Source organism: Vigna unguiculata, chromosome 1 (assembly GCF_037176805.1).
Source record: "Vigna unguiculata cultivar grain cowpea cultivar isolate G323 ecotype 2 chromosome 1, ASM3717680v1, whole genome shotgun sequence".
Classification (NCBI taxonomy): domain Eukaryota; kingdom Viridiplantae; phylum Streptophyta; class Magnoliopsida; order Fabales; family Fabaceae; genus Vigna; species Vigna unguiculata.
In genome coordinates, this window is record NC_140792.1 from 45,797,303 (window position 1) to 45,815,545 (window position 18,243).

An 18,243-nucleotide genomic window follows, 5' to 3' on the forward strand; every position below is an offset into this window, starting at 1 on the left:
GAATTGATGGGAGGTGTTTGTGGTCCATTCAAAGCTGGGTTAATTCCAACACGCACCAACATCAACATCAAAAAATCAACATCTAACCAAACTCACCCTTTAATCTCTTTATACATTCATTATTGCGTTGTGTCTAGAACAAATACTAACAACTACCAAAACAACAAAATAATTTGTACTCTTCATACCCCTACAATCTACTAACAACACATTTTCATGTCTTTTTCCCATTCCCATTCCACCAATCATGCCAAATATTCATATATATTTTTTCAAATATCCACACAACGTGCCTATCAACTCGCCACGTGTCAATTTTTTCCAATACGCATTTAGATTAATTATTCAACCAGACAAAATTTTAGATGTGATTGTTCAAGAATTTATATCTAGTAACCATAAGAAAACGAATACAATTTGGAAAATTATTCCCCATACTGTCCTCAAGAGCCAAGAAGTAAGTTGTGGATCCCATTTACTTACCCATCTGAAAAAATTTCACCGTTTGATTTGAGGTGATTGAACTCAGTAAAAAATCTAACTTTTCAAAAATCAGAAGCGCACTTCATGCATTACGTTCTGCCGACAAAAGTCTGCAAGAGTTTGAATTTTGAAATCTCAGAAGTTTGGGTCTCTGTTAATTCCATAATAAGGGAGAGAGACCCTTTATTTCTATTTTCTCAACCGTTGTGTTCTCTAAATATCTAATTTTTATTGTTAATGACCATTTGTCAATTTAAACTTGGAAGACGCCAAAGTTGCTAGATTTGGATGCATCCCTCTCGACACACAACAAGTAGAAACTAGCTCGTGGCGTGGTTAAATTAATTTAAACACATTTTTAACTAGTTTTAACAGTTTAAATTAATCTAATTTCAAAATAAAGAGACAGTAATGGATTCAGTTCGCGCCAGTATTTAGCATCTCAAGGATTCATCTCGAACAAAATCAGCATGAACTTTTAATCAATTTATGTTAATTAAAGCAATGGTGCATCAACTGAACATCCTTCAACTATGAAATTTTACAGCATAATCTATTTCAAAGTGGCAACCTGCGTAACTTGCTTTGATCAAAGGGAAGAGTGAAAGAAAAGACAAATGGCTGAAATATCATCCACGGCAATGCCCCGTCTCTTGCGTTTCCATGCATGTTCCGCACACTCTACCAACCTTTTAGCAGCCTTAGCTTTATCTGCTGTTGAAGATACAATTTCCACTGCTTCTTTGTTAGATATTACATCCCAAACCTGCATCACGAAACCAACACAACGTGTTAACATTGCTAACTATTAACTCCAATCATGCATGTAACACAAAACCAGTTTCAAGGACAACATTTCCTACCCCATCAGTGGCTAGCACAACAAACTGGTCTCTGCTACTTATGCTTCTGTGTGTTACCTCAGGCACAGAAATTAGGCCATGCCCTTTAATGCAGTAGTCACCAAAGGCCCTAGACATGGCTAGCCCTGGAGACTCTGCATCCGGCAACCACACCCTATGCACCCCTGGCTCGTCCTCTAGGCAGAACACACGCCCCTGGCACTGAGTTATTCTCTCTTCTTCTTCTGCAGTTAAAGTTTATGCATCACCACAATAATCAGAAGCCAAAATAATGAAGACACAATTACAAAAGCACACCGAACAATATACTAACGGGGTAAATTGGGCTTGAAATCAACTGTTAGTTGAACCGCCACCAAACTTCCTTCATCTGATTTTGTAGCCAACACAGCACGAGAATCTCCAACATTTGCTATCACAATGAGTTCACCCTGCCCATCGTGGAACAGTTAAGGAAACTCTTTCATTTTGTAGAAGAAAAACAACATAGAGAACATTTAAGGAACCACTATGTTCTGTCCTTGTTTTTTACCTGTCTAACAATTGATAGGGCAGTTGTTCCGCTGTAAAACGAGTCTATCTTGCGGTGCTGCTTCAGTTCTTGATCAATGGCCGCACATGTCTTCAAGTAAGAGTGCTTCCATACGTTGAATCGGTAAAGTTGTCTTTTTCCTTCGTCTACATCAACACCAGGATCAACTGAAGTTTGGGCTAGCGTCTCCTGCCAGTTGCATAGCAAAGACGATGGCATTGACTCTCTTACTCTTTTGGCCACAAAGTGACCCCATGGTCCATGCCCATCAAAAATCCCACAGAAGATCATGTCCTCTTGGCACCCAAATTCCTATAAACAACACCAGATTCATAAAAAACAAAGGGACCACAATGACGTGAACAAATTAACCACTCACTGAAACTGAGTAAGCATGAGTTGAATTCCGTTGAAGTCCTCCCACAACTATATGACAAAAAAGATGAAGATATTTCAGTAGTAATATCTGTATACCTCCCACACTATGCAGCAATCTTGGTTCACTCCTTTCTGACCTCTTCTGGAGAATACGGAGGCAAAGTTGTTTGAACCATCGACATGAACTATGCCAGAGCTACACAGCATCATCTCATTCTTCTTAGCCTCCTTCGCCATTGCTTCGGCAGCTTCCCTCCCTCCGCATTTCTCATTCTTTCTTCCTTTCTTCATTGAAAACGACCGCGCCAACCCATTGAACATCGAGGAAAAATGCTCCATCAACTCTGCAACGTGATTCCCCACACGACACCTTTTGTGATTTTCCTGTGTATGGCGTCGAATCTGCATTGAAACCAGATAGTGCTAACTAAACGTATATATACAAATACACGTATGTATAGGGAACAAAGAAAATGAGGAGCAGGTGAGAAATTCTACAACAGCCCATTGGAAGGAACCGTTTTAAATTTTTTATTGATATCTTTGCCTTTTCCTACATACTTCGTTCTCAAATAAAAATGAAACGTGCAACAAGTTGGGGGATGCCGTGACTGAACATAAGGACAATTTCTGACTCAGAAAGCTTAGAATCTAAGAATTTAATATTTATCACAGATTTAAAACCTTAAACTACGGATTATGCAGAAGTAAAAAATATTCATTCTCACGTTGAATTCCAGGGCTGAATCTGGAATTATTTCACCGCCTTGCAGAGGCATGAAAATTAAGATCCACTCACACATCAAAGTAAATATTAACAGAGATAAAAATCATAGATACAGCTCCCATTATATTCCCACACATTGGTTTATTAATGATGTAGAAAAGCATAGATCAAAATCGAATTGTGTATTGGTAAGCGAACTGGGACATAAAGTAAAAGTAAAAATTGGTTTCTTTCTGGCTTGCTTTCTCGTTGGATTCAGCGTCATGTAAAAAAGCATACTGCTCTGTTGACATCAGAAGCATATTTAAAAAGAGATTCCGAAGATTAATCAAAGTTAGAGCAATAAAATTCTAACACCTGACAAAAACAAATTTCCAAAGACGCATGATAAGTCACAGGTCAGAACCCGTATATACCGGAACATGTTCAAACACCATTTAAGAGAGGCCCAGAATCGACTTTAATTCAGCAAAACAAAAATGAAAGAAGCAAAAACACGTTGAGGACTGACTGACTCTGTCCCCACCTCCACTGAAATTCATCAAAGTAAGGACAGAGACAAAAACATGTTAAAGAAACAGAGAGTAGTTTGTTAAGGTTGTGTTGTGGCTGAACTTAAAAACTCCCATTTGGTTGTTTTTAGTTTTGAAAGAAGAAAATGGGAAAGAAAGAAGAAAATGAGAAGATGAGGAGGACCTTGGAGTTTGTTGTTGAGGGAACTAGAGAGGGTGAATCTGAGGGAGTAACCGGAGAAGGAGATGTTGTGGCCGGAACAGGAAGGAATTCCGACAGGGCAAGGTGGGTGTTGAAGAAAGCAAAGGTGAAGAGAGATCAGAATCCATAATGGACCTTTGTTTTGTTTGGTTCTAGTTCCTTCTTCTCTTCCTTTTTTATCTACGCCACAATCACACACCAAAACAAACACATTTTTACAAACAAACCATACAATCCAACTGCACATAAATTTGTATTTATGGCTATTATTCTCTTTCTACATTATAATATATATATATATATATATATATATATATATATATTATATATACATTAAAACTAACAACCCGGAAGATCATTCCACATATAGTGTATAAGTTAAATGTTCGGAAGAAAGAAAATATTAAAAGTGGGTGATGAGAAAATTATTAGCGACATAAGGAAAAAATAAAAAAAATTGTACCTTTGATGTAGCTCTTGTTAATTAACGTGTTTAATTCAGAGAAGAAATCTTGCACAGTAATCCGTCACTTCTGGCAGCCGCAGCTAGTCATTGTCAAGTTTCTTGGCTCCAAAGTGTTATGAAGCCTCTTCTCTATTTTTTTTACCATAAGTGGTATGTTCTACACTTCTACTCTTCCTCATAGTTATTATATACAGGGTTAGGGTAGAAGTTATCAATTTATATTATTTACCCTAAATATACATTATAGGACTATTTCAATAGATATTTTCTTTATATATTATAAAACTGATTTTTTTATCCCCCAACAAATACTTGATTTTATTATATATAAATATATGTATAACATAAATAAAGTCCCATGTATGACACATGTGATGTTTTTTCTGTACAAGGTACATGTATGTAAGAGATTATTGAGTTGTCATTTGTTTTTCCCCACATGTAGGAAGATAAGCATTATGCAATGTTTGAAAGAATATGATTTGGACACCCAAACAGTGGGAATCTTTTTTATTATTTAGAAGAGACTGGACCATTTTCTAACGTTCATATTATCGAAATATTCTTATACTGTTCTGCAGATTCGGGAATTATTGTGTCTAATGCTTCAAAGTCTTAAAAAAAATAAGATCATCATGTAAATGAATATAAATGAAGGGTCGTTTCCTCGCAATTCTGGACAAAATTGCTGCTAACTTTAAAAAAAGAAGAAAAAAAAAACAGTAGTTTGCGACCGTGATTAAATATATATTCAATCATATTGGATAGTTCTTATATTTTATTCTAATTAAAGAAAGGTTGTTTTGAAGATAATACAAAAGAAGTTGGACTAAGAATAAAACCTTTTATATTTCATTGCAAGATGGCAAATGATTTTTTAGGTATTATTTCAACTCAGTCATAACGTTTACAAAAAAATCTGAGTATCGGTATTTAAATTAATAAAGAAAATTAATTTATTAGGTATTATAAAATTTATAATAAATTTTTTATTCTTTTTTTTAATTTACTTTTAAGATACATATTTAATATTTTTATTTTCTTTATAATAATTACACATTTATTCAATTGATCTTTTAATATTGATACAGTTATAATTTATTTTTCTATATTTGATATTTCGGGAAAAAAAGTACATCCTTAATACTTCTCTTTGTTTTGATTTTTAGTTTTTTAAATAAAATATTAAATACATTGATGAATACATAGATACTCATTTTCGATAAGATTGAGTGTGACAAAATTTTATATCCATCGAAAGTAAGATAAGAACGTAACAAAAAACTTAAGGATATAGATAAATTTTTACTTGAAGAATAAGATAATCATAGTCACACTTGTCACAGCCGTTATCATCTTCAATAATAATTGAAATCAACTTTTCTTCCTCCTTTACATGAAAACTTGAACATTACAGAGTTTTTAGATTGACTCAGCATTCACGATTTGCAGTGATATTAAAAAGAAATATAAGTTTTTAGGTAAAGCATTGAAGGTGTATTATAAAGAAAAAAGAGTATGTCAGCGATGGATTAGTGTTAGTTAAATTTTGTCCCTAAGCACACGTCTTGTTAGGGTTGAATGACTCCTTAGATGGACCAACAAGACCGCCCAAAATCTTAATTTACCATTATCATCTTATTATTTTAATTAATCTGCACATAAAATCTATAAAATATATAAAAAGTGGTTCTTATTCCCACTGGAAAAAAAAATTAAATGGGTCATGGAGATGACTATGGGAACGCCAATCACAGGATAGCATGTCATTAGTAGAAAATGAAATAAATTATTTTAAATCACTGATAAAATGATTATTTTATTGAGTTTGAGTCATGTTGATGATTGCAAAGACAACAGAAAAATGTTGTGCAATTGGTTTAGGAGGCTATCTAAACAGGGAGGGATATTCGTTGAATGAACAAGGAAACATGTTTCTAGGTTTTCCTCTACCCATAAATTTCTTTATATGTACCCACTATTGCATATAGAGAAAGAATATAACTATTTTCTTAATATCATAAGCAATTTATTTCGCACAACAATACTATTTTTTTTTTTAAATCTTAATTCCAATTCTTCCATATAAGATGCTTTTATTTTTTATTAATTTACGTACTATTTTTAATTGTTAAATTCGTCTCTCTAAAATGTTTTTTTATTTTTATTTTTTTACTTTTTTCATGTTTTAAGCTAAAAAGTTATATTATCTTTATAAAAGAATGTATTTTTGAGGAGGTAGTTGTGTTAGATGAAGATAGTCTTGACAAATTCTTGATTATAGTAACTGACGAATTTGTTATTGTTAATTTAATCTCTCTTTCTCTTTTTTCCTTTGAGATTTTGATTAGAAAGAATTACTAATGATGTATATATTTAAATAAAGGAGATATATTAGTTTAGTTGAGATCTGGTAATGTTTTTGGTTTATTGGTTAACAGGTTGAGATCTAGTAATTAACCTTTATGTAAAGAGTTAATTAAGTTTTATTTATTCAATTTTGTATTATTAGATGAGCGATGATATTGTTGGTTAAATTAAAGTGAAGCTAATTGACGTTAGGATATAATTTAAACAGTTATAATTAGAGGTAATTTATAGCATTTGTGGACATGTATATTGTGGTTTTTATTGGATGATTAAAACAATGATAAATTGATTGGAGTGATATGTTGACTTCACATGGTTCATCCCTTTAATAATTTGCATTTGTAGGTTTGGAAAGGATAGCGGAGGAGAGATAGTTGGTTCAACTCTCATAATAATAAAAATTAACAATTAATATTTGTTGATAAAAAAAATAATAAATTTGTTTAATGATGAATAAATGCACTCTAACTAGTTCTCTCTTTTTTAGAACAAGTCTTACTTGAGCAATCAGGGACTAAAGATTACTTAAGTGAAAAGGTTTGTTTATGTGTGTAGGAACAAAATCACTTAAGTGATATATAGACAAAAGTATTACATTAATTAAATGGTGATAGATACATACATACACACACAAACATATGTGTTATATGTATGTGTAATGATAAATTCTAAACATAGGCACTGTCGTGCATGTGTATTCGCATTTTTTAATTTTCAAGAAATTAAAAATCAATAACAAATAACAAATATATAATTTTTAAAATAGTTGTTAAATATAAAATTTAAAAAAATAAGATATGTAAAAAGAAAATTTAAATAATGATTTAAGACAAAAGATATTTGTACAAAAATGATTAAAAAGTTAATTATTTATAAAATAATTAATTTTTAAAATAACTAAAGGTAAAACCGATATTATGAAATGTGGATACAAAAAGAGGAATCCCCTTTATTGTTATATATATATATATATATAGATAGATATAGATATATATAGATAGATATAGATATACATTATGTAGTATATGACTAATTATGATTTTATATATTAATACCTAAAGTGGTATTGTGACCCTTAATTAATGAGTGGTGAAAGATTATAAAATAATATTATAATCCAAAATGTGCTAATATTATGTATAAAACTCTTTATAGAAATTAGATATTATGATATGTTGTATAAATTTGTATGATGGTTAAAATAATCAACTAACACTTTGTAAATAAAATTGTTATGATTATTATCGTTAAGGAAGCCAATAATATCGTAAATAGTAATGGTAATGTCAAACTGAATTAAAATTTCTTTTTATTTAATTTTAGTTAATAGAATATAATTCCACGTTGAACTTTGGGTAAAAACGAGAAATTTGAGAACTACATAAAGAGAGACTCATAAACTCATGAATAAATTAGTAAATTGATTGCAATTTTCTTCTTCTTTATTTCTCTGTTATGAATTCCTCTACTATCTTCCTTGATCATAACAAATCTGATACAATATCTTATCTAATAACAATTGTGATGAAAGAATTGTAAATTTTAAATTACATAATAATAAGCTAAAAGTTTATAAAGAAAAATATATATTTTATTTTTTTTAATTAAATCAATGTGGGTCAAATAAATTGTTGATTCATCTAACATCTTCAAATTATTATAAAAAGTTATATTTTATTTGAAGTATTTAATTTTTGAAATTCATTTTAAACATCTTCCATTATAAAAAAAAAAAAAAAACACATGGCATACTTTTACGTAACAAATAGAGTTCTACAATCGATCACAAGATAACTTTTATATACTTTTAGAGAAAAATATGTTTTATATAACTTCCATATAATAAAATGAAACACAATTTATTTATAATTGTTAGATAATAAAAATATATTTAGTCCTAAATATTAAAGTAAAAACTTATTCATCTTCGTTAACTACTTGTATTTGGATGAATAATAAGAGTACGAGACTGTATTATTTTTTGGTGTTGGCGTGAAACAATGAATATGCGCCCACGGATTAGATTGTGAAGTAAAAGAAGGAAGTTGTGGGAATGTGAGAGGTTTTGAAAAGGCAGAGTAAGACAGCAAAAGCGACTAATCTTTCCTTAAATATAGTAAAAGCTACCCTTTGCTTCACTTGGAAATCCAATTCCATTTTACAAAAAAACTGAGACCTTATTCTGTATCTCTGGTTTCACACTCAAAAATGGTTTTCATAGTTTGATTCCCTACCCTGGATAACCACTTTAACTTTAATGCTGGACAGCACATAACAGTAGAAGCTTTTTATTTTTCCTAACCTAGTTACTGCTTACTACACATGGCTACTGTGATTCCTTCCTGCTGCAGTACAAATCAATGGATGCTTCACCTTCATTCAATTAGGTAACAAAAAGACAAACCAAAACTTCCAAACATTATCAGATTAAACCAAAACAAAATAGGGCAGGTTTGAGTTTGTGAAGCACACGACAAGTTATCTCAGGATTTCGCATGTCAGAAAATTTTGCAGTAGTGTTCTGCAATTTGCAGTTAAAAATATAAACGACCCCACTCAACTATGTATAAAAATTCCACCCAATGCTTATGCTACTTTCTTAACATTGTCCCTCCAAAACCTTGGTGGGGAAGGAAATTTGTGATCTTTTAAGTCTAAGATTCATTTTTACAATTCAGATTGTATCCTATTGCCAGATTTAATCCTCTCATGTAGAAAAACCAGATTTTGATGGGTATTTGTCAGGTTGATATTTTATATACTTCGTTTATAGTTATCGAGAGATTGTAGTTTTATATGGATATTATTGTCGGGTTATATATTCTTTTATATATAATTTATAGTTATTTGAAAGATTGTGGTTTCATATGATTATATAATATTAGTCTTACACATATAAAATATTTGATACCATTTTTACACCAAAATTTTAAGGCAGTGTTGTTATGAGTTTTTATTCTTTTATAGTATTTAAATTTGTCTTTTCCATCTAATATAAGACTTTGATTCACACTTATTCTCAACCATCTTTTGAATTTTTTTAGTTGTAATACTTATTTAGAATTTAATTTATCCATTCATATATATATATATATATATATATATATATATATATATATATATATATATATATGTAAAAATAAATACAGAATCTCGTATATTAATTTTATAAAATTAAATCAGATGAAAAAGTCATTTAAAAAAAAATCACCTATGACTTAAAATATTATAACTAATTTTTTTTTTACTTTATATAATTCAACTTCTTTTTTTTTTTTTATATGTGTACTCCATATAAAATTTAAAAGCATATCTAGAATCTTAACTTATTATGATTTTGCTTTGCTTAATAGGTAAATTACTTAACCAAAGTTTAATTTAATCCTGTGGGTCAGCGTAATAATTGCTTTATTACACTGTTAGGATATAATAAAGTGTTTATGATCTTCTCACGATCTCCTACACTAATTAATTTTTAAGAACTTTATGTGACTTCCTTTATGATAAAAACAATAACTAATTTTTTTACAAAGTAACTTTTTTATTGAGCATCATTTTAATTTGGTGAATTTTATCCATGATACCTCTTTAGTTTTCTTCATAATTTATTACTTTGAAAAATGGATCATATTAATATATTAAGTTTCTTCATCTTTCATCGCAGTCTATTTTGTATTTCGTTGTGTAAGAAAATCTGAATATAAAAATAAATCAGAGAAATTTGTCTGCAGGTAGTAAGTTCGACGAAGCATAGTTATGGCCACAAATTTTTAAGTCATAAATGTTGCTCGGGCTTTGAGAGCAAATAAAATCAATCACACAAAAGATAGAGAAAATAAATACTGCATTGTGAAAACACCTGAGACCCTCTAACTATAATATGTATAAAAACGTAAATTATAGCTTTAAATTTAAAGATAGTATAAAAAAAAGAATAACACTAACAATAAATAGAAATTAAGTTTGGATTAAACTTCTACTTTTTTTCTTTTTTTTAGCATAAAACGTTAAATTTCTTAATTAAAATTAGAAGGGAAGAAAAAAGGATTTAAATTTCAAAAATGTTTTTAACACAAGATGGACAACTTAACAACACTTTTAGAAGTATTTAAGTAATTAAAGAATAATAGTTTTTATATTTATAAACAGAGGAAAAAAAATAAAGAATAAAATTGTAAACGTAAAGTGCATAAAAAATTATTAGATGTAAAAACCATAGTACCTCCAAACTTTAACACCCAAGTTTGGCAAGGCACGTGAATTTGTGAGGCCAGGAATCACGTGAGTAATCACTCCGCCGATTTACTTAATGGGTAGTAGGTGTGTGCTTCAAAGATTAAGGTTGTAATAAAATATAGTTTTAATAAATGTCAATAAAAAGGTTACAATGAATCAACAGAGTTTTGATGTCATTACTTAAATTATAAATGCTTAGTTATAATATTAAAAATATTATAAATGTATATTTGATATTTCATTATATTTACTTTTAAGTTCACTTCTATTAGTTACGTACTGACTTAAAAAATGTGTCATATATATACATACATATATATATATATAATACAAATAAATTTTAAAAGTAACTTTTTTTTAATATATAGACATATAGTTCAATATTAATAAAAAAATTGTAAAATATGAATTGTTATTCCATTAGTGCCTTAAAATTTTAACGTATGGACACAAATCCTCTTTTGAACACATTAAATGACATAGATGATCCAAAATCATATCCTGATTTCTATCGTTCTCCATATGTAAAAACAGATACTCTTTATTAGAACATTTATGGTTTGGTGTAAATTTATCACCATATATGAAACATGCTTCTTTTTCATAGGTGACATTTGTCTAACATTAGAATTTCATACTCTGATTTAGTATTGGTTGATCTAAACAAAGGTAGAAAAGACAATTAATTTTGTAAGTTTGGAAATGTAATAAAATTGTAAAAAAAAAAAAACTCTTCAAAATTTATATTTTAATATTGTTCCCAACTGTCTCTAATTAACCAATTATAATAATAATAATAATAATAATAATAATAATAAATGTGTGAAAATTGAATTTATATTTTTTTTCTTTTTTTTCTCTAACCTCAAAATTTCAATAGAGAGGTTGGTTGAGGATGAAAAAAAGTGTGAGAAAAAAAAATATAGTATTTGATGACTATGATGTTTCAAGATAAAAAAGAGTACAAGAGTAAAAACGAAATAATTATATTTTCGTTAAAGAAAAAAGTGTTTTTTAATTTATATATATATATATATATATATATATATATATATATATATATATATATATATAACGTAGTGTTCACACTGATATGAAACTTAAAAAAACAAGATGAGGAGGAAATTGTCAAAAAGAAAAGTTAAACCAAAACTTTAAATATGAGATATGATTACGATTTTAACATAAAGTTAATAAGAGAAAATTCACTCGCGTGCGCCATGAACTTTTACCTTACGGTGGCTACACGTTTATTCACCATCATATGCCAATTATGTAACATTACTGTGTAAAAGATGAAATCAAAGTTACTGTTTTAATTTACTTTGTGGCTGCTTTTCCGTCACAAATAATATCCAATTTGTCATAATTTTTTTCGGTTCAGTGGATGTGGATGCACAGACCCGACTTTTGCCTAATGCAAAAGCCATAATAATCCTCCTTCTACATACAATAATTCTCCCCTGTGTTAAAAATCATAAGCTTCTCTATAACATTTTTTATAAAATAAGAAAAAAAGAAACTTTTCTACAAACAAAAAAATTAATTTATACATAAAATGACTAATAAAAAAACTTACCGTAGATTTTTAATTTGTGCGTAAATTAATTTTTACTTGAAAATGATAATTTACTTTCTATATTTCTTAAAAGTATTTATAAAATATCATCAAAAGATAACATAAATCAAACAAATTAACGCCAAATAATTGATAGAGAGGCTCCACATTGTTTGACTAGACATTAACGTTAGTGTTACGCTTAAAACACAAGTGGAGTATCTATATACACAAGATCGATCTGCTTTTAAGGACGTACAATTTATTCAAGCGCGTGCTCAACAAAGTTCAAAATCAAATGAACATGGAGTGATATGTGGGCCTTAAAAACTATATTCCATCATTACATGGTAGATATGCATCTTCATCTTCAAATCATTGCATAATTTGCAAATTCAACACCCACACTTCAGATGAGTGGTGGATATTAATACGTAAAAACTAAATATGATAAGTTGTGCCTTTTCATCACATTGTGTAGCACATGGAACATAACCTTCCAACGTCAAACGCTACCACTAAATTTATACCAACTAGATAATTGGCACTGCTATTTTTCCTACACAAATGGAAAATGCACGACCATGTAACATTCAAATTCCAGTGAAGTTGCAATAGTGATGCAGCATAAAAAAGAGACAGATGAAATGCACTAAATATCTCATGTTTCCTTGAATATACCACCTCCCTTGCCTTAATTTCCGATGGCAAAATCAGGGGTGGCCAAAAGTTTGTTGCATAGCGTCACAGGAAAAACTAAATGTCCCCGTGAAGAATGCACAGCTAAGCCCAATTAATACTCAACAACTCTCTGATGTCATGCCCCATTTGCAGCCAAAAGAAAGAGAATAAAAATAAAACAAAATGTCATCGTGAACTTGCTAAGGTTCTGTTTACATGAAGAACATTGTAGAGTGCAGACACTGCGTCTTTATCTGAAAACACATAGAAAAGCATATGCATTCAGTGTCCCTAAGTGAGAACAAACATTGCTATACAATAGTTTACGGAGCAAATTTCCATCTATCTTTTCAATTATGAGAGGAGTGCGTTTTCATATTAGCATGGCATCTTCTGCGCGCAAATAATCCTACATAGTTTCTGGATTGTTTAAATGATTGGCTTGGAACTGTCTTAAGAGCAGCAAGGACTGATGGTAAAGATTGAGATCGATCCCATCAACGTTTCTACCAACACGAGCTTGCAAAACTACCTAACAAAGAAAAAAGTAGCATGCTCAAATCGTCTTATAAAGACCATTGTTCATGTGAGTGAATGTGTATTACAAAGCACATTATGGATTAAAGTGTGTTTGCAAAGAAACGGAGAGGTGAGCCTTTTTTTTACCAAATCTTGACTAAGAGCATACCTCATTATCAGGTTGGATAAGGAGTTCACCAATGAATTGGTAGACAGAGCCAACTTGAAAGCTAAGGTCCCTCAGATGTTCGGTACTAACTTGTAGAATGTCATCGCCATCAACAATCGTTGCTAGGCACGCCTCTATAGAATATTCACGTAACCTATGGAAGGCAACACAAAAGTTATTGACTGACACTCCACTGTCATCACTCATCACAGTCAAGTGGCAACAACAACCCCCAAAAGATATATAATGGAGCAATTTATTCTGTCAGAATGAAATCATACACCATGTTGTACCAGTAGTGCAGTTATAGTTATAGATAATTAGATAAGGAATTTAAAAATCACTACATGTATTAGGAAGTATATTACATGGTTTAGTATTCTGTTACCTAATTCAGTTTTGAACCCCATTGTTTCAGTTGAAATAAGCTCTCAAAGTGATGAAATTCAAGTCAGTCTTATGCTGATTGTCACGTCAGCAAAAAATCATATCATGCGACGCTTATTACGAAGCCAACAGCTATCTAAGAAGTGAACATAATTGCATCAATTTAAAATCTACAGGTGTTTTTATTGCAATAGGAACTAGCAGGACCAAAACTGAACTTTGGTGAAACTAGAAAAGCCAGAAATGCAATTAAACCTATTCTGTATGTTAGTAGTACACTCCAATTATGCACCCACATGAAGATAAAAGAGATTTATAAATGCCACTCACAGTGATCCATGAATGCAGAGATGATGCATTCTCACAAATAGTTCTTAGTACAAAATATTACAAACAATGGTAGAATTTAAAGAAGTGAATCACAACCAGAAAGTGTGTTCAGGTTTCATAACAGAACACTAATATACACACGATAGTTAACAGATTAAAGCCATCGCCAAGAACCAATACAAAATTAAAATGTATTTTATTGTAGATTGTAGGAATGTTGGGAATGAAAACAGATGAAAATGAAATCCAGACGAACTACATTCAATTCAAAGTAACTTGCAGGGCAATTTTGTTATCTTGTAATGGATACTGAACATATGTTTCTTATATTGAAACGTGTCACTCCAATCCAAGTCTACAGGGCATGATTTGGGGAGATGAGTCAAACTATGTCATATGTTTATAGCAGCTTTGAAATGTTAATATTTGAAATGTAAGACATGAAGTATGGCAATTACTACGGAGCTGGTTAAAATCTTCAGGCAGTTTAGCATTCTCACGTAACTTCCATCCATAGGATGGACAGTAAATTTACCATACCCAAACTGCCATCATTCCAGAAATCTCAATCTTGGTGTTCCCACTCTAAACTATGGCACCAATTGCTGCTATGCTCACCCTGCTAGCATGCCATTACATTTCTTACAAAAACAGTTCCCCTAGTAATAGTATCAACATGAAATTCACTACTAAAAGTCGTCTAAATGCGCATAACCAGATCTATGGTTTTAAAAAAAACTAACATATGCTGGTTGAATCCCTGAAGTGTTTCCACTCACCATGATTGGCAACAAAATACCAAGAAACGGAATTTTAACATTATTAACTTATATTATTTGACACTTCAATTTGTCACCACGACGACAGTGAATCATCTTATTAAAAAAAGTCACACATACATTGTAATTTGAAAGGTGGAACTCACTTTCCAGTTATTCTGAGCGAAGCTCCTTGCTTAAAAAATGGAGATGACGGATGCAGGTCATGTAAGGAAATCAATGTACCAGATTTTATTTCCAAAGACGCCATCAGGCCACCTGATGACCAGTAAAACTTCCACGTTTGACTGCAGTTAGGCAAACATAACATATGCATAAATTCGTGTTAATGTAAGTTCCATATTACAAAAGCTTTTGTAGCACATCATCTACCTTGAGACAAGCCTCTAACATAGTTCCATATGAAATCATCACAACATAATGATCATAAAACATTTTAACGAATTGTTTCTTTAACAAATCATTATTTCAATAAATTCCTAGTCAATCCAACTTCAGTTGTTCATATTACAGTTATTCACAAGCAATTTCTACATGAGCAGTGGACAGAAAGCGTTAATTACTAAAAAAATTTCATTAGGGATTCTCTTTTATCAAAACCGTAGGACAAATAAAGAAAACATGATGACTACTCCAGTCGTTTTATAACATTTTATATTTAAGAAATAATTTAATTTACATTAAACCATAAATTTGGATTAAGATTTATTGATACATTGTAAATAAAAATCATTCCTGCAACAGTTAACCATGAAAAAGACACATTCTTACCGCATTGAATAACATTTCACACGGTTATGATTATACATAACTAGCAACTAAAACTAAAGCTCACTCATATTTATTAAAGGTTCAGGTTAATCCAAGTATGTTTTCCAGTCCATCAATTATAAAAGGTTTCAATATGTATTTCTACCCAAAAATATTATGGTTTTTATATTTTAGTCCCTGTAAAAAATGTATTCAATTTTGGCCACCAAAAATGTCACAACTTTTGGCCTGAGACGGTCACCCTTCCACCTAACACATTTTCCCTATATCTGCCATGCTTCCCACTTTTCTAATCAAAGAAATCTTCGTTGTACTCTCCATAGTATAATGACCACTTGACCAGCATCAAGAATGAATATAAAATCTCCAACCAGTCAAATCCATCATCTTCTCCTCCCACCATATTACAGCTTAGCTTACAGAACCAAAAGTGAAATGTCTGGCTTGGTAGAACAATCAGTTATTCCAGTCTCATACAGTGCACTCCAAACCGGAAATTTACACCGATAGAAAAACTGAACTAAATAGATTTTCAACAAAGCGCCGTCGATGAAAATTCAGGCCACTACCAATATCTCCTACAACCAAATTAAGCGGCTAAAATCTCCAACGGCTACCAAATTAATTTAGGGAAAATCATTCAACTCCATTCCACTAGACTGAATCTCTTCAAACAAAAATGCTTAAAAGGTTAGCAAGCATTAAGTGCATTATAAGATGAAAACTCAACGAGAGAAAACTTAGAAAGATTAAACAACAAAGAATCAACCTCCACACAGTGATGCAAGATTGTATAACAGAACAAATTTTCGTAAGTAACATTGCAATACAAGGTTAATTCCCTTTTAACTTCCTAAACAAAATTAGTCATAACGAACAAACAAACATTAACAATAAATAACACTCACAACGATTCGTTAATGGCTAACAGTCTTCAATCGTTTAGCCCAAATAACTTGCGCTTTGAAGAAACCGAACTTCTGAGGCAACAAGAAGAAGAAAGAGGTTACGTCAAAACAAAATAAAATTAAAAGCAATGGAGTTTTTGAGAATGAGAAACGTACAATGGGTTGGGCCATAGCCCCGTGACCCACATGAGAGAAATTAATTGATATTGGCACTCCCTGTTTATTATTTGAACCCCTGCCTTTCGCTTTTACTGTATTTTTGGTGAAAAATATTACTCATATAAACAAGTTTCTATTACAACTACCACTCCACTACCACAGTTTTAAAAAGTTTTAGCCGTTTTCAACATTCAAAAATAATAAAATTTTTCTTTCTAATATATTTATCAAATCCATTATTGCCTTTTTCTTCTAAAATAATGTATTTATGGAAAGCTAAATTATTTTATTATTGTTGTGAAAACAAGACAGAAACAGTATATAATAAAAATGGACATTGTGTTAAGTTTTTAGAAAAAATTAGTAGAATTGGGATTCAAAATATATAATAGAAATAAAATTTTTTTGTTGTATTATTTTTTAAAATTAATAAAATAAAATTAAGTTTTGGTTGAAATGATTTTTCAGAAGAAAATAAATGCAATAAAAGATATTTATACTTCTATCGCATTTATTTCATTTTATTTTAACATGTCATTTGTGTTAAAATTTACTTATTTTAATAATGTTTGAGTTTAATTAAGTGATAAATTAAGTTACTTTTAATTATGCTTTTATTGTTTTTTAGTGAGTATTCAAAATTTTATATTTTTTAATCGTTTTTTAGTTTTTTAATCTTTTCATTAATGTGAGTGTTAGTTTGTCTTGACACCTTATTTATTTGTCACATATTAAAAAAGGTTAAATATTTTAGAAGTTCTTATTTTTGTAATAAAATGTTAAATAGGTCATTTTTTTTATTTGACTAAATTGGATCTTTAGGTTAGAAAATTTGTTGCAATTAGGTTCTAAAATAAAAATTGTCACGTGTCAATATGTTGTGTCATGAATGTGAAAAAATAATAAATGTTTAGAGTTATTACTGTTAAATATTTGTAAGATACTTATAGTTTTATAATTTTATGTTTTTACAATTTTTGTAATTTTATATTTTTGAAATTTTGTATTTTTATCATTTTCTAATTTTTTTTATTTTAAAATTTTAAAATTTTATAATTTTATCAATTTGGAATTTAATATTTTGAATCATAGTTCTAACCTTTTCGTGGTAATATGTCTTAATTTTTTTAATTAAATAAAAATCTGAAGTTGATTGGGAAAAATATTCTCAAGGAGAATTGAGTTGGAAAAGATGGAAATCACCACTGCTGAA

General features: G+C 30.2%; 2 protein-coding genes across 2 annotated transcripts; both read right to left on the reverse strand.

The window, feature by feature from the left end:
• Nucleotides 1-938: 938 nt before the first annotated feature.
• On the reverse strand, nucleotides 939-2,658 carry LOC114196216 (putative protein phosphatase 2C 73). Its single transcript, XM_028086791.2, has 5 exons — nucleotides 2,353-2,658; nucleotides 1,879-2,190; nucleotides 1,660-1,777; nucleotides 1,347-1,570; nucleotides 939-1,249 (listed from the first exon to the last, which is right to left on the reverse strand). The coding sequence occupies exons 1-5, from the start codon at nucleotides 2,593-2,595 to the stop codon at nucleotides 1,073-1,075; spliced, it is 1,074 nt and encodes a 357-aa protein (XP_027942592.2). The 5' UTR covers nucleotides 2,596-2,658; the 3' UTR covers nucleotides 939-1,072.
• Nucleotides 2,659-12,975: 10,317 nt separating this feature from the next.
• MDO1 (telomere-capping, CST complex subunit) lies at nucleotides 12,976-16,990 on the reverse strand. Its single transcript, XM_028063858.2, has 4 exons — nucleotides 16,872-16,990; nucleotides 15,339-15,479; nucleotides 13,697-13,850; nucleotides 12,976-13,540 (listed from the first exon to the last, which is right to left on the reverse strand). The coding sequence occupies exons 2-4, from the start codon at nucleotides 15,440-15,442 to the stop codon at nucleotides 13,418-13,420; spliced, it is 381 nt and encodes a 126-aa protein (XP_027919659.1). The 5' UTR covers nucleotides 15,443-15,479; nucleotides 16,872-16,990; the 3' UTR covers nucleotides 12,976-13,417.
• Between the last annotated feature and the right edge of the window lie 1,253 nt (nucleotides 16,991-18,243).